Source organism: Scyliorhinus torazame, chromosome 28, assembly GCF_047496885.1.
Source record: "Scyliorhinus torazame isolate Kashiwa2021f chromosome 28, sScyTor2.1, whole genome shotgun sequence".
Classification (NCBI taxonomy): domain Eukaryota; kingdom Metazoa; phylum Chordata; class Chondrichthyes; order Carcharhiniformes; family Scyliorhinidae; genus Scyliorhinus; species Scyliorhinus torazame.
This window is the reverse complement of record NC_092734.1, coordinates 24,183,685-24,205,772: the sequence shown is the minus strand read 5'-3', so window position 1 is coordinate 24,205,772 and position 22,088 is coordinate 24,183,685. Positions and strand designations below refer to the sequence as shown.

General features: G+C 45.2%; 1 protein-coding gene across 1 annotated transcript in view; it reads left to right on the top strand.

Annotated features, from left to right (window-relative positions):
• Positions 1–22,088, top strand: part of adam8a (ADAM metallopeptidase domain 8a) — a 50,007-nt gene that overhangs the window by 13,175 nt on the left and 14,744 nt on the right. Inside the window, exons 7-19 of the mRNA XM_072491665.1 lie at positions 65–130; positions 1,505–1,576; positions 2,927–3,096; positions 6,088–6,169; positions 8,638–8,789; positions 9,810–9,987; positions 12,252–12,341; positions 13,025–13,220; positions 16,398–16,500; positions 18,500–18,680; positions 19,440–19,517; positions 20,039–20,123; positions 21,372–21,495. Of these exons, the coding sequence (XP_072347766.1) occupies positions 65–130; positions 1,505–1,576; positions 2,927–3,096; positions 6,088–6,169; positions 8,638–8,789; positions 9,810–9,987; positions 12,252–12,341; positions 13,025–13,220; positions 16,398–16,500; positions 18,500–18,680; positions 19,440–19,517; positions 20,039–20,123; positions 21,372–21,495 (1,577 nt within the window). The remainder of the gene's footprint in view (positions 1–64; positions 131–1,504; positions 1,577–2,926; positions 3,097–6,087; positions 6,170–8,637; positions 8,790–9,809; positions 9,988–12,251; positions 12,342–13,024; positions 13,221–16,397; positions 16,501–18,499; positions 18,681–19,439; positions 19,518–20,038; positions 20,124–21,371; positions 21,496–22,088) is intronic.

Below are 22,088 nucleotides of genomic sequence, written 5' to 3'. Positions count from 1 at the left end.
AACGTGTTGGTTCTTGCATTCCATGTTAATAACTGCGTTCAAATTGTCTATTTCCCCTTTTTAGAGATTTGCACAAGCTTCACAAAGCTCTCGATTTGTGGAACTTTACTTAGTTGTTGACAATGCTGAGGTAAGCCTAAACCTTAAAATGAAATAAGATGTTTCTTAAACGCGTTACTTTTTTTTTTACAAGTTGCTTTGAATTTTATTAACTCGCCAAATCGTTTAATATCTGATTTCAAAGAACATTTCCAGCAGAAACATTGCTGTTCGTGTCTTAGTTTTCTCTATAGTATTATATTTCTAATGATCAAATAGTGGCGCATAAACAGTTGTACATTGGTGGGTGTACACCTTGGTGTAATATAACAACTGACTATAAAATCTGTCAATCCATGTTGAAGACCACTCAATAACCTCACAATGTTACAACCCTCTGAAGCAGCTATTATTAGTTGAGTCCAAGGGTTGGCTGTGTTTCGAGTTTTCCTATTTGTATGTGTTGTACATATGTATATTGTTGACTTGGAAAATCATATTATATTAAACCTGCTCCTTGGCTAGAAGTACTCGGACTCTGGACGCAACCTATTCGGTCGCGCCATGCCCGACTCTGGGTGTGAAGCAGCCGGTAAATTTTCACCCGGCTCGTTACGCTCTCAAGATCTAACGAGATCTCATGCAATGTTGCAATCTAGATCCCATCAACAATGGGCGGGTTCTGTATTTGGCAAATTAGCATTTTAAAGTGAGCAACTAGTCTCCCTTTAATATGCACTTGCCAGACCTACCCAAAGCGAAGACCCCAGATGAGCATCTAGCACAGGTCTCCATGAATAGGGACCAGGCCGAGCTAATCACCTATTCCCGGGGCCTAATCACCTATTCCCCCGAGACGTTTGGAGGCCTATCCCTGGATGGTTGGCCTCGGAGCAGGGTGCCAAGCTGGCATTTTGTCCAGGCTGGGGATCAAGCCCAAGGTGCCCTACCCTTGTGAGGTGGGGGGAGCTGGAGGACCCCTTCAAACAAGTGAGTTGGCGAGGTTTGGGGGGCCTTGAGACCGGGGTGCCATTTCAAAATGGTGTCCAGCACTGACAAGCGTTTTGGGAGAGGGGGGGGCTTTCCTGCTGGGGGAGGGGGGGGGGCTTTCCTGCTGAGGGAGGGGGGGGGGGGCTTGCCTGCGGAGGGCTGAAAAACAAAGCAGATTGCTGTTGGATAGCAGGGTTGTTTCTGGGCCTTTATCCCCTCTAAACCCGCCCAAAATGGAATCTGTTTTTCCGTTAGATCGCACCCGATCTCCCTGGGATCATGAAAGCGCAGACAAAAGGGTCAAATGTCAGTAAGCGTTTATATTAATTGGTGGGAGGAAAAGCTAACCCAATTGAGACTAAAGAGTGTTCGATATATACGTGTGGGTCCCGGTGGGTACTCTTTTCATAGGTAGGTTTGGGCAACAATTTGGTTTATAGATGTTAATCATTTGGATATTATTTTTCATTTTCAGTATGAAAGATTCAACAGAAATTTCCTAACAATACGCCAGCGTATGATGGAGGTAGTGAACCATGTAGACAGGGTAATTAATATTTGTTTTATTTTCTGGGGCATGAAAAGCTAAGTAAAAGAGAAACGAGATGCTCCTGCACATGGTGGAGTCTGAAAAGGGAGATTGAATACTGTAAATATGCCAGTCTGATCACTGGGTGAAATTTTCCCGCCATTGGCTGCCAGTGCGGTCTTCCGGTCCCGCCGATGGTGAAGCTTGGGTGGCATTGGAAGATCCCATCAGTGGCCAATGGCTGGCTGCCTCTGCCGCTGAAAAACATGTTGTGAGACGGAGGAAAATAGGGTCCGTTGTCTGAAAGAGCAACGTAGGTTATTGATTGGGGTGGGAAGGGACCCCGTAGGAAACTTATGATCCTTTTCAGAGAAGATCAAGATAAAGACGGGAAGAGAAGATAGTTTGATTTCAAATATGCTAACAAATTTCATGAAAATAATGGAGTAAGTCACCCATAAATGGATATGTGGTGCTTATCTATGAAGATCAAGTTTGGCATCTAAAAAGGATTGGAAACGATAAATGAAAATCTATTCTTTTGACTGCAAGGGTTTCATGTGAAACACATTTAGACAATTTTGATCCAGTTAAAAGTGATTGCAACGCAGGTCTAAAGTGGTAGCGTCACTCAGAAGGACCACCTGTATTACTGATTGCTGGCTTCAGGAAAGAGGAGAACTTGGGGGTGATGTAGGCATCTTTAACTCTTTGACTTCTCTTGAGGCTGAGGCCCAGTGTTGGACTGGGAAGAGGAGCCTGGTTCATACGTGAAATTAATGGAATGTAACTCTTTGACTCTGAATCCCATGTAATTACAAGAAATTAAGAAACTTTTATTTTTTGTGTGTATCCATTGGCGTTTAGAACACGAGAGGAGATCTTATTGAAACATGCAAGATCCTGAGGGTACTTGACAGGATGGATGTTGAAAGGATGCTTCTCATTGTGGGAGAGACTAGAATTAGGGGACACCGTTTAAAAATAACGGGTTTCCCCATTTAAGACGAGAGGTGGGAAGACTCTTTCTTTTTGAGGGTTATGAATCTTTGGAACTCAGTCCCATTGAGTGGTAGAGGTAGCGTCAGTGACTATTTCAAGAGCAGAGATAGGAAGATTCTTGACTGAGAGGAGTCAAAGGTTATTGCGGGTAGGCGGAATGAAGAGCTGAGGATACCATCAAATTAGCTGTGATCTTATTGAATGCCAGAGCAAACTAGAGGGGCCGAATGGCCTGCTACTGCTTCTAATTCGTATGTATGTGTTTTATTTAGAAGAACAAAAACTGCAGTAAATTGGATGGTCTCTTTATAAAATCTGTCCATTTGCTGTGTATTCTGATTTTGTTTTTCACTTTTTTTTTGTCAGTTGTACAAATCGTTAAATATCCGTGTTGCGTTGGTTGGGTTAGATGTGTGGACACGTTCAGATAAGATTGCCGTCAGCTCAAATCCTGATACAACTCTGGATAACTTCCTTAAATGGCGTGGAAAGGAGCTCCTGTTGAAGAGGAAGCACGATAATGCACAGTTTGTCACGTATGTACCTGTCGGGAATACCAAACTCCGAGCAAGAAATGTTTGTTAGTGTAATATATTTCTGAGATCCCTTTTGGAAATCATGGTGTCTCGGGACAGACACTGGAGGCTTCCAATAATAAACACGGGTTTATTGATCAAAGGCAGTTGGATGACCGGCACAGAACAATAGACAACAGGTCTTTACACTTCAGCTCCCTGATCCACACCACTCCCTAGTTCACAGCGCCTGCACCCAGGGCCCTGTGCAAACTCCCATTTGGCCGAGATTTGCATGCTCCTGCGCGATTGGCCCCGAGACAGTCATGTGGTCCATGTAGCCTGGCCCTCCCCCCTTAAAGGGACCACGCTCCTACATCCCTCCCCCGTTGGGTCCCTTCACACACTACCCAAAACTCTGTACAAAAGTACAATGTTTAACAGGGGCCACCAACAAAAGAATCCATCAAAAAGCCAATTTGGTCTGGAGACCTCCAGGTCCCCTTGAATCTCCTAGCCCTGCCACAGGCTCAGCACTCTCCTCAATGAGTGCTCCACAGTTGATGCCACCTTAGGACAGAAACAGGAGTCCATAGCCCCCCTTAGCTGGACTGAGTTACAGGAGTATTCACAGTGCTCACTGGACTTGTCGACTCCATTTTGGGGGTCGTCACCCCTAGACTCTCAGTTGGCCAACGTGCTTTTTGATGGTCTTCTGGTTAACATTGACCCATAAGACATCAACCCTGATTGGGCCACAACCCATCCTCCCAACCAAGGCGAACTGACAGAAGTTTCGGACCAAAACTGGGTCCGTCACCTCTTTGCTGTGAACACTGGCTCTCGACTGGGCAGCCTGGCTTGCCTCCAGCCTCCCCGCCAAATTTGGGAATACAAGATCCAATTGGGTTTTCCAATGAAGGGACAATTTAGTGTGGCCAATTCACCTACCCTGCATGTCATTTAGTGTTGTGGGGGTGAGACCCACGCAGACACGGAGAGAAGGTGCAAACTCCACATGAACAGTGACCCGGGGCCGAAATGGAACCCGGGACCTCGGCGCCTTGAGACAGCAGTGCTAAGCAATGTGCCACTGTGCCCAATTGCGTTCAGTTGTACAACAAAAAATTAGCCAACCTCTGGCGAAGCAGTTTATTAAATTGCTTTTTCAGGCATTCTTGAAAGTTTGAATGGCCCTTTCATCCACATCAAACTCTGCTCTGGCTGGGGTTCTCGCACACATGTGCAATTGGCCCCGAGCTGGTCGCAAGGTCTGTGACGCCTGCACTCTTAAAGGGGCCATGCTACCACAAATGTGGCTTTAAAAAAAAAAGCAAATCAAAATTATAACTATTCAGTCAATCAATGGTTCATATCATACCTGTGTAATATTCCATGGGGAGTGCCTTCTGTCCACACATCTTCAATTGCTTCATCAGTGACTCCGACCTGTACTTGAATTAATGCCAGGGGTCTGTTCATTGATGATACCACAGTAACATTTCAGGTCAACTCTCTACTCCTTTGATAATGAGGCACCATTATGCCAACCTCTGGCAGCACCAGGATACCATCCAGACATGGGCTTGATGTGTTTAGCTAACGTTCACTCTGTATCAGCACCGGCGATGGCCAGATGAAAGGGAAAACTCAACCACTTCCTCTTCATTTTCATAGGCACTGACATTGGTGAATCCCTTCCTCCATGAATATTCTAGAAACCAATGTTGACCAGAGGTTTCACTGGATAAGCCATTTCAAAGCAAAAGCTACAAGAGCAGGGGGGGGGGGGGGGGAACCCAAAGCCTGTCCATCCATCTACATGGCTGGAGTTGATGGAATACGCAGCACTTGCTTGGATAGGGCACTTGCCTGGATAGGTGCATCCACCACCACTTTGAAGAATCAGGACCAGGCTATTGGTGCCTCCTGTCAGCACTATGCACACCCTCCATGTTGGTTTAGCTCAGTGGGCTGGACAACTGGTTTGTGATGCAAAACAAGGCCAGCAGTACAGGTTCAATTCCCGTACCAGCTTCTGTGTACCTGAGCAGATGCCGGAATGTGGTGACTAGGGGCTTTTCACAGTAACTTCATTGCATTCATTAATGTAAAGGTTATTTATTAGGCAGCGTGGTAGCATAGTGGTTAGCACAATTGCTTCACAGCTCCAGGGTCCCAGGTTCGATTCCTGGCTTGGGTCACTGTCTGTGTGGTGTCTGCACGTTCTCCCTGTGTGTGCGCGTGGGTTTCCTCCGGGTGCTCCGGTTTCCTCCCACAGTCCAAAGATGTGCAGATTAGGTGGATTGGCCATGCTAAAATTGCCCTTCGTGTCCAAAATTGCCCTTAGTGTTGGGAGGGATTATTGGGATAGAGTAGAGGTGTGGGCTTGGGTAGGGGCTCTTTGCAAGAGCCGGTGCAAACTCGATGGGCCGAATGGCCTCCTTCTGCACTGTAAATTCTATGGTCTAAATGTTTGATCTACTGTTTGTAATCCATTAAATCTTAAGTTAACTTCAGCAGCATCTTCCCTGTTGAGAGGGGCAAAATGTTAATGTCATTGGAACATTATTGCTCCAAGTTCCCTTCCAAAGTGAGACAGCCTCTCAATTTGGACACGCCGTCCGTTCATCATTGCTGGCTAATAGTAGAATTCCCTTTCAAACACCGCACGTCACTGCAGTGGTTCACGGAGAAAGGCGAAACTCTGGAGGGGTAACGAATGCCCCTTTGCCAGTTTTGTCCATGCCCCGAGAATTGATCATAAAATAGTTGTGGCCTAAAATTACCAATTGATTAAACAGCCTCTGCTTACAGTCCTCGCAGTGAAGAGGGTGGCTTTTAGTGTTGAGTTAGCAGATCTTAATATAATTCAATTAGTTGCATGGGGTCTGAGGATGTGTTGGGCTCTCTTTTGTGTCATCAAAAATGAACTGTCACTGTCATTATCACAATGCTATAATATTTGCAAAAGAAGTCTTCTGGCTAACATTGAAATATGTATCTTTTCAGTGGAATAGGCTTTGACGGGACAACTGTTGGATTAGCAACAAAGTCTGCCATGTGTTCCGATCAGTCTGGTGGTGTGAATGAGGTGAGTTACACACGCTGCTGCTTTTGTGCCACCTGGTACAGTTTCAAAGAATGAAAGGTCCCTCTTTTCCCCCCCCGAAGTTGTAATTTTAGAACATCATTTAAGGGTAAAATGAAGTGGAATTGAGTAATAGTGGACCCTCATGATGGAATACATGATTTTTATGATGGGGCAATAAAGGATTAGCTGGTTGGATGATCTATACATCAGTCTTGTGGGGGAAGAAGAACTGGGGAGTTATGAATATGAGAGAGTCCCTAATAAATTCAAGAAGTTCAGGAGAAACGTGGTTACCCAGCGAGAGGTTAGAACGTTGAACTTGCTACCACAGGGGGTGGTTGAAGGGATTAATACAGAAGCATTTAAAGATCTGTCTGTGTGGAGTTTGAACATTCTCCCCGTGTTTGCGTGCGTTTCGCCCCCACAACCCGAAGATGTGCAGGGTAGGTGGCTTGTCCACGCTAAATTGCACATAATTAGAAGAAATGAATTGGGTACGCTAAACAAAACATTTAAAGAGGAGTACATGTGAGGCGGCCGCACAATGGAGGGCTCCTGTTCGGGAACGGCATTTTCAGGGCTTTAAGCCCGGTCCCAGGGTCCACGGAGGCGGCAAAAGCAGGGAGAAGGCACAGAGGAGGCACAGTTTAAAAAAGAAAAATGTCGAGGGTGAGCAAAAAAACGGCCGTAAAAAAAACAGCTGAAGGTCCATCGGGGGGTGGAACGGTCACCACGGGGTCACCAAGGAAAATGGAGGCTGGAGCACCAGGGGAGGCCGCATTGCTTATGGCTGAAGAAATAACTAAGGTGATGGCTGCGGAATTCGAAAAGAAGTTGGCGCAGATTGCGAAACGCATGGAGACGGTGAGGAAGGAGATGAGGGAGGTTTTGAGTGTGCTGGTGGAGGAGGCGGTCTCCCCGGTGAGGACGGCGGTGGCGAGCGCAGTGGCGGAGGTGCGAGAGCAAGGGGAGGCGCTGAAGGAAGTGGAGGAGTCATTATTGCAGCACGGTGATCAACTTGCCTCGATGGGGAAGGAGATGCGGAGGAAAAATGGAAGACCTGGAAAACAGATCCAGGCGACAGAATTTGAGGATTGTGGGGCTGCCCGAAGGAGTTGAAGGACCGAAGCCGACTGAGTATTTTGCCGCGATGCTGGCAAAACTATTGGGGGAGGGGGAGGATCCCTCCCGATATGAACGGGATCGGGCTCCTCGGTCGTGGAGGCCTGTACCAAAGGCGAGTGAGCCACCAAGGGTAGTGACGCTGTGCTTCCGTTGGTACAGTGTGAAGGAGAAGGTCCTGAGCTGGGCCGAGCAGAAGCGGGTGGTGCAGTGGGCTGGAGCTGGTATACGTGTATACCAGGACTTTACGGTGGAGCTGGCGAGGAGGCGGGCTGCCTTCAACCGGGTGAAGAGGGCACTGTACATTAGCAAGGTGCAGTGCGGCATTGTATATCCAGCGAAGCTGAGGGTGACTTACAAGCTCAGGGACTTTTATTTTGGAACGGCGGAAGCAGCGGAGGAGTTTGCGAAAGCAGAAGGACTGTGGCAGAACTGACAAATTGAGGAATGGCCATGGGCCGATGTAACCTCATGACTATATTTTCTTCTTTTTTGTATCACTGCGCGCGGGTGTAGAGGCTAAAGGAGCCAATGTTGTATACATTTGGACAAGGGACGGGACTTTCACTCGAAATGAGGGTTCTTTGGGGTGTAGGTGGATATGCGGGGTTTGTGTGCTAAAAGGGGATCTTTGGGCTTTCCTAGGGCCAGGCAAGGGGGAAAGGGACCCTGGCGGGGGCCTCCACGCTGGCCGGTTTAAGCTGGCCAGTGAACGGGAGTGAGGTGGGGGGAGGGGCTGCGGCCATCGGAGCCTGGCAGAACAGGGTCCGAGTGGTCTAGCCGGGGTGGAAAGTTGGGGGGGAAGGAACCGAGGTTGGGAGGAGGAGTTTTACAAGAGTCAGTGGACGGGAGGAGCTGGAGACTGGGGTGGGGGGGTGGGAGCTGTGTAAGATTAAGGGTGACTACGGGTAATCCCTGATTCCTTTTTGTCATTTGTTTATGTAAACATGCGGGTTGAGGTTTGGGGGTTGGTGGGTAGATGGGATCGTTGTTATTATGGGGACTGACATATCTTGCTGATTATTGTTTATTGTTGATGGATGTAAATGTGGGAGAAAATGTGAAAAAGGAGAATAAAAAATTTATTAAAAATAAAAAGTACATGTGGGAGAGAGGAAATGAGTGTTCGAGCCGTAAGTGTGCAGTAGACATACCAATATAGACCTGTTGGACCAAACGGCCTGTTTCTGTCCTGGTTTTAGTTTCGTCAGCATTTTCGATAACCTTTTGGGAATGTATACATCTTTGTAACACCTGTTATTCAGTGCTATAATACCTGTAACCTTAATCGAATCGCATTACTTGGACTCGTGGATGTGATGGTGATGATTTAATCATTCTAATAGGACCACAATAGGAACCCAATAGGATTAGCAAGCACGATTGCCCATGAGATGGGTCACAATTTTGGGATGTCCCATGATGAGGATCACAGCGCATGTAGCTGCGGAGGATCAAGGATACACGAAGGTGGCTGTATCATGGCAGAGAAAACCGGGTAAGGATAGTAACCGGCTACAACAAGCCCAGACGAAGGAACCCGTTTCCTCACCGTCGGCGTGGTGGTGTCTGACATAAATATTTGGAGGAAACAAAAGTTTGATTTCAAGATTTAAATTTTTCTGTCCCGTCGAGAAAATAGAAATGTTTGGCCTGTTTTGTGCCTGAACAGCATCAAGTAACGGGGCTGTTCCAGAATTTTCTCTAACTGCTTTTCAAATTCTAGGCTGGACATTTTTTGGTGGCTGAATTTAAAATTTGTTTTCTGAGGGAGAACTTGAGATGGAATCCACAATTGTATAGGCTGAGCAGCAATAATGCACTTTGGACTCTGTTATAATTTAAGTTGCAACATTACAGTAAACTTTTCCTTTTGGTAATTCTGAAGTAATATAAATCTCATCTCAAATGCTGTTTTTACATTGGTGCATATAGATTTGAATGCTCTGATATTACCAGAGGGCTGCACAGGCTGGGTCGTTAACTATGTTCAAGGTTGAGATGGACGGATTTTTAATCCGTAAAAGAATCAAGGGTGATGGGGATGAGGTGGGAAAGTGGAGTTGAGGGTCATCACATCAGTCATGATCGCATTTATTGGACAGCACAGTAGCACAGTGGTTAGCACTGGCTTCACAGCGCCAGGGTCCCAGGTTCCATTCCCCGCTGGGTCGCTGTCTGTGCGGAGTCTGTACGTTCTCGCCGTGTGTGCGTGGGTTTCCTCCGGGTGCTCCCGTGTCCTCCCACAATCCAAAGACGTGCAGGTTAGGTGGGTTGGACATGCTAAATAGCCCTTTAGTGTCCAAAACGGTTAGGAGGGGTTATTGAGTTACGGGGATAGGGTGGAAGTGAGGGCTTAAGTGGGTCAGTGAAGACTCGATGGGCCAAATGGCCCACTTCTGCTCCTACATATCCGGTGACAATCCAAGTTTCATTTTGGTTCTAATTTGCTAAGTTTAAATGTAATGTGAATCTCTCCTCAATCTTACTGGCCGCTCGCATCTTTATTTGTTTTTAGGCGTGTGTTTCCTAAAAGCTTCAGCAGCTGCAGTCATCAGGAGTTGCAGAAGTTCTTGGCATTGGGAATGACGGACTGTCTTTGGAACAGTCCTGGAGCAGACGAATTTTATGGAAGCCCGGTCTGTGGAAATCAGTTTCTTGAGCGAGGAGAGGAATGCGATTGTGGCACCGTTGAGGTAATAGGGAATTTCTTCATTTTACCTGGAGGTTTACTTGTTATAGCAAAATAGTGTTTAAAATATTTGCTCTGTTATAATAGATGGTAAGTTAACATTCCCTGAAGGAACCTTTGGGGAACAGCAGCCTACTATTGCCAAATCGATGTGATGTATGGCACAGAGGTTTAGTACACACAACGCCTCTTAAGGCAAGTTTCTGCTGTTGGCTGGAACAGCACTTTCTCAAAGGGAATTGAAATCAGTTGGCGAAACAAACAAAAGTCAACACTTTGCTGTCCGTTTCAGAGCAGCGTTGCTAGAGAACAAGGTGCAGGGTACTAAACGCACACATGCCCTCAGCTAGATGCTAATGCACTGCTTGGTTAATAAGGCACACCCTCCCACATGCAGCAAAATTGTATGCGAGGGGTGGAAAGCAGGCTGTTTGCAAACATTCTACTTTACACTTCAGGACTGAACATACCACGTCCGAAATTCACCCTGACCACGACCGCCAAAATGTAAAGTTGCTCCTCTTATTTAATCAGGGGGAAGAGTTTGAAATGTTGCTCATCGATCTAAACTGCACAGCTCCCAGCGGTTCTTCGATACCAGCCCCAAATGGGAGATCTGTAGCTGTCCTTAGCCAAACACTTGGCAGAGTGAAATTAATAGAAAAACTTGTGCAGGGCTATTTATTGGTGTCAGGTCCATTTGCTGTTTGAAATAAGTGACATATGTACAATTCGAATGCAAAAGATATATATCTGCTTTGTGAATTTGTTATACTCCTGGAGTTCATTTTCTCTCTGCCATCCACGTCTATTTATTAAGCCTTTAGCATCTCCAAACCATTGTTAATGACGGATTGCTCCATTGCCTTGCATGTCAGTTAGATGGAGAAATTAATAAGATGCTGAAAGAACCAAGGGCTGATTTTCAGATGCATATCCCTGGTAAGGAGACTGCTTCCACAAGAGAGGCACTTGGGGAAATTGCAGGCTGCCTCCGACCATTTTCCATCCATCAATAGAGGCAGAAACACATAGGCTGCGAATCAGCTGACTTTCAGCAGGTGCTTCTGGTTGGTGAGGCACCGCTGTCTGTGTCTATCCAGAGGATCGGCCCTTAGAAACCAGGTAGACCCCTGATGCTCACGTTTCCACGCTGCTATTGAAATGGACTGGACGATACTGGGAGCATTGTGGGGGTGAAACCGGTCCACGCCAATGTGTGAAGCAGGCTCCTAGCAGGTCGGCAGCCTGTTATACACCGCGCCTGTTTTCATTTCCCATCGACTTGGAATACTGCCAATGTTTTCCATTTTAAACTTGAGGGTTTAGAAGTCTTCAGAAAAAGACTTTGACTGATTGTTCTGTGAACATCAGTAGAATGAAAGTCAAACACTCGAGAATCAGCATCCTATCCACAACCAGACCATTTGCTGCTTTTTGTAAAAGCCTATTCTTCCAAAGGATGTGACGATTGCTGGCCACAGCCAGAATTTATTGCCCATCTCGAATCTCGAATAGCTCTTGAGAAGGTGATGGTGAACCATCGGTCCTTCTGGTGTAGGTACATCCACAGTGCTATTAGGAAGGGAGTTCTAGGATTTTTGACCCAGTGATAGTGAAAGGGTGGGGCGATATGTTTTCAAGTCGGTATGGTGTACATTTTGGAGGGGAACTTCCATATTGCCTTTTCCTTCTAGGTGGTGAAGATCGCTGTTGGATTAGACCAATTTCACATGCAAAAGTATTAATTGTTAGTAAACAATAGTCTCGACTTTGATTATGCAATAAACCGGAAAGCTGACATGCTATGTATAATACTGTTGTGCTAGCACGCATTCGTATTTATCCTTGCGTGTCTGAAGATGGTAACGATCTTTAGTCACTTCTTCTTTAACCTTTTGAAACCCTGAATTAAAAGGAGTAGGAGGTAGGAATCCTTAACCAGTTATCACATTTTGAAGCCATTGATCATATTAATGATCCTAGCTGGCCTTCTATTCGCCAACTCCTGAGAAGCCAGCCTACTAGAATGATGCAAGGACAAGGGACTCCTTTTGGATTGTGTTTGCTCCGCCCAAATGTGAGAATCCTCTTTTTCAATGATCCATTTTGAACTGCCAGACAGTGATGGCTGGTTTTAATCTTTGAGTTTCCATCATGTCCTCAGTGGATTTCTGGGTTGTAAGTGCACAAAGTAATGTAAATTGTTTGAAAGGTGTGTTTGGATTATTAATGTGTATAAATACTGACTGGTCTTTACCCTCGCAGGAATGCACCAATCCTTGTTGTAATGCTACAACCTGCAGATTCAAGGAAGGAGTGGAATGCGCTGGCGGAGAATGCTGCCAGAACTGCAAGGTATAAATACAAGTGACCCAGATGTTTATCTTTGCTCGTGGTAATAGTATTGATCCATACATTTGAGGCTGTAATCCAGACTGACGTTCGAGCACAGCACTGAGCAAGTTGGAGGTGCCCTGTTTCTGATCCATTAACTAAAGGCAGCTCCCGCCTGTTCAGATGAAGATTGCATTAGCACGATTCGAAAGAGTAGGGAGTCCTTCTAATGTTTTACCATTGATTCTTCAACCAATATTGCTACGAGTTTCTACAGCGTGCAATCGGTGATCCAGGTGCAAATTGTGCTATTTTTAATAGGTTTTTTTTCTTGATGAATTAGTGAATGTACAGCGCCTCCAGGCAGATTTTAGAACACGTTTTTGAAAAAGAATTTGCATTAAACTTATTCACCGATTGTATTTAAAAGTGTTAACTTGATGCAGTTTTATTAATGAGGATAACCTCCTGGGGTATTGGTGAGAGAGAGTCTATGGAACAGACGAACAGCTTTTGTTGGCTGTCTATTCTTTGTTTATGAATCATTTGCACGTCAGAATTTTTTTTCTGATTCAGGATCTTGTAATCTGTGGCGAGGTTACTGTATCTCGACTTTTTTAAATAATTGTGTTTCGACTTAAATGATTTTCCTTTCGTTTGTGAATTGGCGCCTTAAGGTGATCGATTTGCTTGTTTTAATTCAGATCAAACCAGCAGGTCAAATATGTAGGGCCGCACAGCACGACTGTGATCTGTCCGACTACTGCGATGGTGTGAGTGCTCAGTGTTCAGAGGATGCCTTCAGAATGAATGGTTCTCCCTGCAGCAACGGGGAAGGCTACTGCTACAATGGAGAGTGCCCCACTCCTCAACGGCACTGTCTTACCCTATGGGGAACAGGTATTTCCTTTTACAAAGAATTCACTCCATCGAACATCACCAAAATGGATGCTCAAAGTGCCTGGCACGTTCTGCTCCAGTTGAGATCGATATTGCTCCTGTCTCCCATGTTCTGTTTCATATTTTGATGTGACAGCTCTTGACTAAATAATTTTTTGACAGACCGCTTTCGTTGTGCAGGAAACTGCACTGGAGCCCAGTAGCTGAGCCATCACATTGGCTGTTATAAGAACATAAGAACTAGGAGCAGGAGTAGACCATCTGGCCCTTCGAGCCTGCTCTGCCATTCAATGAGATCATGGCTGATCTTTTGTGGACTCGGCTCCACTTTCCGACCCGAACACCATAACCATTATGATCCAACTTGAGATGCAGCACATGATGTATCTGCTCAAGTGTGTTTTTTTTTTTTTTTTTGTTGTAAATCTAATTTTATTTTTTAATCATTCCATCACCGATTACAAATTCCAACCAGGAAGCAATTAAATGTTTAATTTGAGAAATATTTTGAACTTTTTTTAATGTGGTTTTAATGTTTTATATTTGCTTCTGTTAAACCAATAAATTTGGTTCAAATAAATGGAACTCTGAAGCAGAGCCACATGGACTCGAAGCGCAAACTCCGTTTCTCCCTCCTCAGATGCTGCCAGACCCGTTGAGTCTCTCCAGCATTTTCTGTTTTTATTCCCAAGTAAATTTGGTGTTTGAGGTCACATTACAATTGTTATTTCAACCCACTATGTTTAAATATAATGGGGTAGGTTGCTCAATTTGCCAGACAGCTGGTTTGTGATGCGGAGTGACACCGACAGCATGGGTTCAATTCCTGTACCGGTCGAGGTTATTCATGAAGGCACCCCCGCCTTCTCAACCTTGCCCCTCGCCTGAGGTATGGTGACCCTCTGGTTAAAGAGCCACCAGTCAGTCCTCAAAGGAAAAATCAGCCTATGGTTCGCCATAGTTTCACCATTCTGCACCTCATTATTTTGTATATCCCTTTCTAATACCCAGCATTAAAATTTTATGCACTTCGATTGCAAATGCCATAAGATTGAATCACCTTGTTACTAATTATAAATAGATGTATATGTTCTGAAAACTGCAAAGGCCAATTAGAAAAGAAAGGATTACATTATTACAATTGTTAAAGAATTTAACCAGTCTTGATAGTTGCTAAGGTAGCGTTAAAAGGAATTACACCAGATATATGGCACCGAACTCTGCCATTCGGCCCGACCAGTCCATGCTGGTGTTTATGCTCCACTGGAGCCTCCTTGCATTTTTCCTCATCTAATTGTATCATCATAACCGTCTATTACCTTCTCCCTCCTATGTTTGTCCAGCACGTCTAAACTATTGTCTTCACCCACTCCCTGTGGTAGCAAGTTCCATATTATCACCACTCTTTAGGGAACTTTAATTATCCAATGGGTACAAGACATCTTGTATTGACGGTCTCCAGTTAATGCTATTCCCCACAAGAGGAAATGTTGTCTCCGTATCCCCTCTATCAAAACTTTTGATTGTTAAATACCCCTAGGATGCCCCTCGGCTGCCTTTAATTAAGAGAAAAGAGATGGCTGCCGATTCTTTCCTGGTGTGTATGCAAATACAGCATCTCAAATCAGCCTGTTCAAGAACCGGAATTGTCCGAAAACCTAACTTTTTAGAATGTTTCTGCATCAATTTTAACTGAGAGAAATTAAATAATACTTACCCTAACAGTTTGGCTAGTCTATCCATTGGCGCGATGTGGAGCATGACTGGTTACCCCCTTTTCCATTTGCATGCTGGTCCGTTCCTGTACTTTGAGCAACCCTTGACTCCACACTTGCCCTGAATCCCCTACCCAAAATCTGGCAAGACCTGAAATTTGGCATGTCCTTGATCCCGAGTTGTTGGTTTTGAGACACTGTACCTACACGTTTCTGGCATGGATTGAACAAGATTAATGAGCTGTCAGCATAGCTCATTCGGTAGCACTCCCACTTGAGAATCAGAAGGTTGGGAGTTCAAGTCCCACTCCAGGATCTGAGCACAAAGTTAGGTTGACATCCCGTTTCAGTACGAAGGGAATGTTTGATTTGTTTAAGGGCAGCACGGTAGCATTGTGGATGACACAATTGCTTCACAGCTCCAGGTTCGATTCCGGCTTGGGTCACTGTCTGTGCGGAGTCTGCGCGTCCTCCCCGTGTGTGCGTGGGTTTCCTCCGGGTGCTCTGGTTTCCTCCCACAGTCCAAAGATGTGCAGGTTAGGTGGATTGGCTGTGATACATTGCCCTCCGTGTCCAAAATTGCCCTTGGTGTTCGGTGGGGTTGCTGGGTTGTGGGGATAGGGTGGAGGTGTTGACCTTGGGTAGGGTGCGCTCTCCAAGAGCTGGAGCAGACTCGATGGGCCGAGTGGCCTCCTTCTGCACTGTAAATTCGATGATAAGATTCAACTTTTTAAAGGAGATTCAAATGACAATTTTTGACCCAAAAAAGTTGAAGCATTGAAATGAGATGGAAGTGCTAAAGCAAACTCGGCAGAGATGTGGAACACCCTCGGAATTGCTCCTATTCTATTGGTACGATTTCACTGCGAATGCAGAGGAAACCTCGCACTGTTCCTGCACAGTGGCGCCATTACACCAGCAGAGTGGGAACATCTCCAAGGAAATTCCGAACCATAGCATGAAATTAGTCTGAAACCGGATTAACAATGGCATAGTGATGAATCAAATGTATTCTAATGTCTGCAGTAAGACACACCCTTCACCAGCGCCACAATCGAGGACTCGAGCAACCTGATGGAGATGTTGCCAACGTGGAGATGTTGATATAATGTTGACTTTGTGCCCATTGCTCATAATACTCGCATGAAGTTATTTTCTGCTTCGCATAATTTCCAATAGTTGCCAACTGTCCTGTACCATTGTTTCTGAGTGCATTGATTAAACTGAACATTTTTAGCTGTTTAGCACCGGGATAAATCGCTGGCTTTGAAAGCAGACCAAGGCAGGCCAGCAGCACGGTTCGATTCCCGTAACAGCCTCCCCGAACAGGCGCCGGAATATGGCGACTAGGGGCTTTTCACAGTAACTTCATTGAAGCCTACTCGTGACAATAAGCGATTTTCATTTCATTTCATTTCTTGCCTCCTGAGTTGAGAGAAATCTTTTCTCTGATATTCTGCAGGTGCAACGGTGGCACATGATGACTGCTTCCAACAGAATATGAAAGGAAATGAATACGTTCACTGCAAAGCAGCTAAAACTGGTTATGAGGCCTGTCGGAGAAAGTAAGTATAAACTCTTTTTATGGGGGGAGCAAATGGTAGCTGTGCCTTTGGCTACTTGGGGCCCCAAGGTGTGGAATTCCTTCCCTAAACCAACCACCTCTCCACACTTCTAAGTTGCTTCTTGGAATCTAGCCTTCAAACAAGCTTTTGTCACCCTGTATGTAGATAAAGGTTGAGAGGCGGTAGATTTTGGAACTGAGATGAGGAGGAACTACTTCTCGCAGAGGATGGTGAATTTGTGGAACTCGCTGCCCCATAGTGTGATGGAATTTAAGTCATTAAGTGGTTTCACGAAGAAGATAGATATATTTCTGGTCAAAAATCAGGTTAAAGGGATATGGGGGACAGGTAGGGAGGTGGATTTGAGACCAGGAAAAGATCAGCCATGATCTGATTTAATGGCAAAGCAGGGTCAAAGGGCTGAATTGCTTATTTCTACTCCTAATTCCTATGTCCCATGTCCTACGCTCTGTGTAATTCTGTGCCAAACCTTATCCAATACATTGCTCTGAAGTGCCTTGGAGCATTTTATTACATAATAGGCAACATATAATTGCATGTGATGGGAAACCAAACTAACCTTCTAATTAGTGAGTAGGTGTCACTTGATGCCCAACAATTGCTTGTGATGATGGTACAGTACTTGGCTAGGTTACATTCATTGTGGCTAGGATATACCTGAACAATCTTCGATATTATTGGGTAGATTCCAATGGCAATCCAGGTGGCACAGTGGTTAGCACTGCTGCCTCACAGCGGTAGGACCTGGGTTTGATTCTGGCCTTGGGTGACTGTCTATGTGGAGTGTTCACATTCTCCCCGTGTCTGCGTGGATTTCCTCTGGGCGCTCCGGTTTCCTCCCACAGTCCAAAGATGTGCAGGTTAGGTGGATTGGCCGTCATCATTGCGCGTGAGGGAATGGGCCTAGATAGGGTGCTATTTCGGAGGGTCGCAAACTCCAAAGCCTCTATGATAACTGGCCTAAGGTTTGAGTTATTGCAAGTGGGTTTCGAACATGTCTCTGAAGACACCACTGGAGATTTGTTCAAGAATTTTTAGGTTCCAATGAAAAATTTTGGGTTTCCAGAAACTACTTGAAATTGTTCATTATAAACAACCTGAGTCTTGGATATTGATCACTTGATCAAGAATATTCCATTACACTACAAGGCACAAGTCAGGAATGTAATGGAATACTCTCCACTTGCCTGGGTGAGTGCAGCTCCAACAACATTCAACATTCAACACCATCCAGGACAAAGGAGCCCTTTCCACACACATTCAAACCCTCCACCACCAATGAACAGTGGCAGCCATGTGTACCATTTACAAGATGCACTGCAGCAACTCGCTGAGGTTCCTTTTGACAGCACCTTCCAAACCCACAACACCTGCCATCTAGAGGGTCAAGCAGTAGATACCTGGGAGCCCCACCACCTGGAGGTTCCCCTCCAAGTCACTCACCACCCTGACTTGGAAATATATTGCCGTTCCTTCGCTGTCGCTGGGGCAAAATCCTGGAGCCTCCCTAAGAGCGCAGTGGGTGTCCTACACCTTGGAAACTGCAGCGATTCGACCGCCACCTTACCAACTGGGATGGACAATAAATGCCGGCCTAACCAGCAACGCCCACATCCCGGAAATGAATATCAATAAAAATTATAACTAGGACTCAAATATCGCCCTTTTATAAAAATATTTTTACTGTGATTTCTAACCAGATTAGTGACCAGATTTATACACGAGACAGCGCCATTGTCAAAAACACACCAGAACAAACCAAGCAAATTCAGAAACAACTGTACAACAGGTTGTCTCTTTTCCTGTGACCCAGGTTCCCGTGCTAGTTGCTGGTCGTGAACAGGTCCTCGGAGGTTTTGTGAATTTCTTCCATGTGTCATGGAATCTCTCCTCGGACCCTCTGATCGTTTATCTTCTCTAGTCTCGGATGTCATCCTTTTCCATTCCGTTCTCCATGACAAATGTATTCTTTTTGCAGGGACGTCAAATGTGGTAAAATGCACTGCGTCGGAGGAAACCTGTTTCCAGTCACTCAAGCAAAGTACGAACTAACACTGTTCCGGAACAAATTGTGTAGGGTTGCAACATCAAGCGAAAATAGCGAACATACTGCTGACCCTGGACTGGTCCCTTCAGGAACCAAATGTGGAGATGGGATGGTAAGAAATGCGAGCAGGAATGATCATGGGCAATCTTTCCAAGAGAATTTCTTGTCCTAGAAATAGGAAAGCAGCGAGCGCAGACTGGGATCGGGGAACAATCCCTGCAGATGGGGGCCGATCGAAATTAGGTCTCGACACACTCTTAAATGAGGGTGGTCACCACATTCCAATGTGCCATCTTTCAAAAGGCCTCTCAAACCAAGCCATGTGTACCATTTACAAGATGCACTGCAGCAACTCGCTGAGGTTCCTTGAGGTCTGCCTGCTCTGGACATTAATTGAATGGTACAGTACTTGGCTAGGTTACATTCATTGTGGCTAGGATATACCTGAACAATCTTCTCCTGGTGTTCTCCTGGTGTGTTGGCCAACATCCCTCCCTCGACCAACACCAGTAGAAATTATTCTAACCGGTTGTTTATTAATTTGATCGATCATTCAGTGTGTCTGGCACTTGGCTGCTGCATTTGCCGACACCACCACAGTTGCTGCACTTCTGTAAAGTGCTTCGGAGCTTCCCAAGAAAGCTTTACAGAAAATGGAGCAGTTTATCTGTGACCTCCTACTTTCCCCCATTAACTTGGCAAAATAAAGTTTTAATAAATAAAATATAGTTAAAAATGATTCTTGTTATGTTATAATGTAAGCCACCCACCTTCTCGTGTTGAGGCAACTCATTTATGATTTTGGGCCTGTAATTCTTCAGATCTTGCACGGTTTTAAGTACAAAATATATTTGATTTTGTCTTTTTACAGGTTTGCTACAGTGGCTATTGCCAGAGCGTTCTGCTTTATGGATCAAGAAACTGTTCAGGCAAATGCAGTAACCACGGGGTAAGGCTCATGTAGAATTCTTTGTTGTGTTTTCAGTGCAAGCTGCTGATTAGCATTAACCGCCTAATGGAGATGTTTAATAGAGGTGTTTAAAATAAAGAGGGGTTTGGATAAAAAAAGTTGAGGAGAAATTATTTCCACTGGCAAGCGGGCTAGGAAACCGAGGACACGGCTGTAAGATAATTGGCAAAATGTGCGGAGGAAAGATGAGGGGCCAATAGGGGGAGGGGGGGGGGGGACGGGGACTAGCCGTTCTGAGCCAGCACCGACCCGATGGAACGAATGGCCTCCTTTCTGCATGGTTAGCATTCTATCACTCAGATTTTATTTCACACGAGTACTTGTGATCAGGAAATCAATTGAGATGGAACGGATCTATACGGGAAAAGCGTGGAGAAGTTGCACAGAACACCATTTAATGAGTTTGTGTATTACATTGAGCTGCTGGTTACTTTCATAAGTTTGTTCTGTTTCGGATGAGATTCCGATTGTTGTTAACACTTTTTAATTATTTTTTTAAGGTGTGTAACCACAAAAGAGAATGTCACTGTGATCCAGGTTGGGAACCGCCATATTGCCTCACACGAAGCGGTAGCTTTCCAACAGGTAAGAATCCAACCGATCAGGTGACGGGAGGCAGAGAAGGCGGGGGGGGGGCAGGTTGAAGTGTATAAAATAGATAGGGTGGGCAGGAAGGAACGTTTTGCCTTTAGTGGAGGGGTTAATAACCAGGGGGCATTGATTTAAGGTGCATGGCAAGAGGGGATTTGAGGAAAAACCTGTATACCCAAGAGGGTGGGTTGAAATCTGGAACTCGCTGCCAGAAAGAGTGGTAGAGGCAGGAAGCCTCGCAACGTTAAGAAACATTTATTTGGGCACATGAAATGCCAGAGCACAAGCTACAGGTTGTGCTGGAAAATGGGATTAGAGTAAATAGATGCTTTATGGGCTGACGGGCCTCCATGCGGTTAAAAACTATGACAAACCTAATGGGTGTCTTCTAAAAGTAATAGCTTCCCATGTCTCCAGGTGAATATTGTGTAGGGTTATTATTTTTCAGCATTTAGTTGCCATCCCATCCCACTGCAAACTGCAATCATTGATTTTTAAGAAGTAACTTGTACACCTAGAGATTAGTGAATTTATTTTATCTGATCGGCCAATTATTTGTTTATAACAACTTGGCTCCTTCTCCGAACTAGTTGGTACACAGTGGGCCAAGTGGTGGCCTCCTGTTGTAACCATTCTAGAATTCTGTCTTTTCACAGAAACTTGATTTGCAGCGTTAATGTTCATTGCAGTGTTAATGTAAGCCTACTTGTGACAATAAAGATTATTATTATCAACGCTAACACAAAATGTATTATAGGCTAAAAGATTGAGTGCAATCTACCCAAATGGGAACAGAGTCCCGTGGCACGTGTGTTTAGTTGGGTGTTCCTGGCTGGCCAGGCTGGCATTGCCAGAGTGCCAGGCTGGCACCAGCAGTGCCAGGGTGCTACTGTGTCCAGAGGGCAAGCACCTGGGGGCCCCCAATCCCTTGGGAGACCCCCGCGAGTGCTGTTCCATTTGGTTCCCGTTTGTGGAGACCAGTACTGAACGGCACTCGCCTGAGATCTTCTAAGGAGAGAGAGGTTAGATCCTAACCCTTTGGGCAGATCATGGGAGTGCTTATTAGAATGAGACTAGCTGTCTCTCACACTCTAATATACAAATTTGCTAAAAGGTGATCCAGAATTCCAGTGATTTTTGTCAATTCGTATCAGTTTGTTGAAGTATTTTGTACGGCTCAAAGGGCAGAACCTGTGACTGTGTAGCTGCAGAAATTAATGAATTTACACTCTTCTCTTTCAGTGGGAAGTACTGCCAGAACCATTATTCTTTCACTGATCCTTCCTTTCATCATTTTACTTATCCTAATAAGTGGTGGACTTCTGTATTATAAAAGATGCTTAATGAAGAGATATAGAAACAAGATGTAAGTATTGAATGAGATGATTTCCCTGCACCAGTCGCTGTTACTAACATTGTCAGGTAAAGAGTTCTGTCATGTTGCTGACGTAAATCCGAGGTCTTATTGTCCAAGGGCATCTCTCTATCCCTCTCTCAACTCTGCACAGGAGTTAGTTAGGTGTGGTTAAAACTGCCCAGATTTGTCCTTTCAGGCTATTTCGAGAAATATAAAGCAGTAACATTTTTCATTAACATGAGTACATTGCCAAATACATACACAAGCTAAGCAGAACATTCTTGTGATTCAAGAGCAATGCAATATTTAAATTTTGATTTATTAGAATTGGCCTTGAATTATCTACAAAACAATCCTGACACGGCTCTGCGAGACTATACAATCCTGACACGGCTCTGCGAGACTATACAATCCTGACACGGCTCTGCGAGACTATACAATCCTGACACGGCTCTGCGAGACTATACAATCCTGACACGGCTCTGCGAGACTATACAATCCTGACGCGGCTCTGCGAGACTATACAATCCTGACGCGGCTCTGCGAGACTATACAATCCTGACGCGGCTCTGCGAGACTATACAATCCTGACGCGGCTCTGC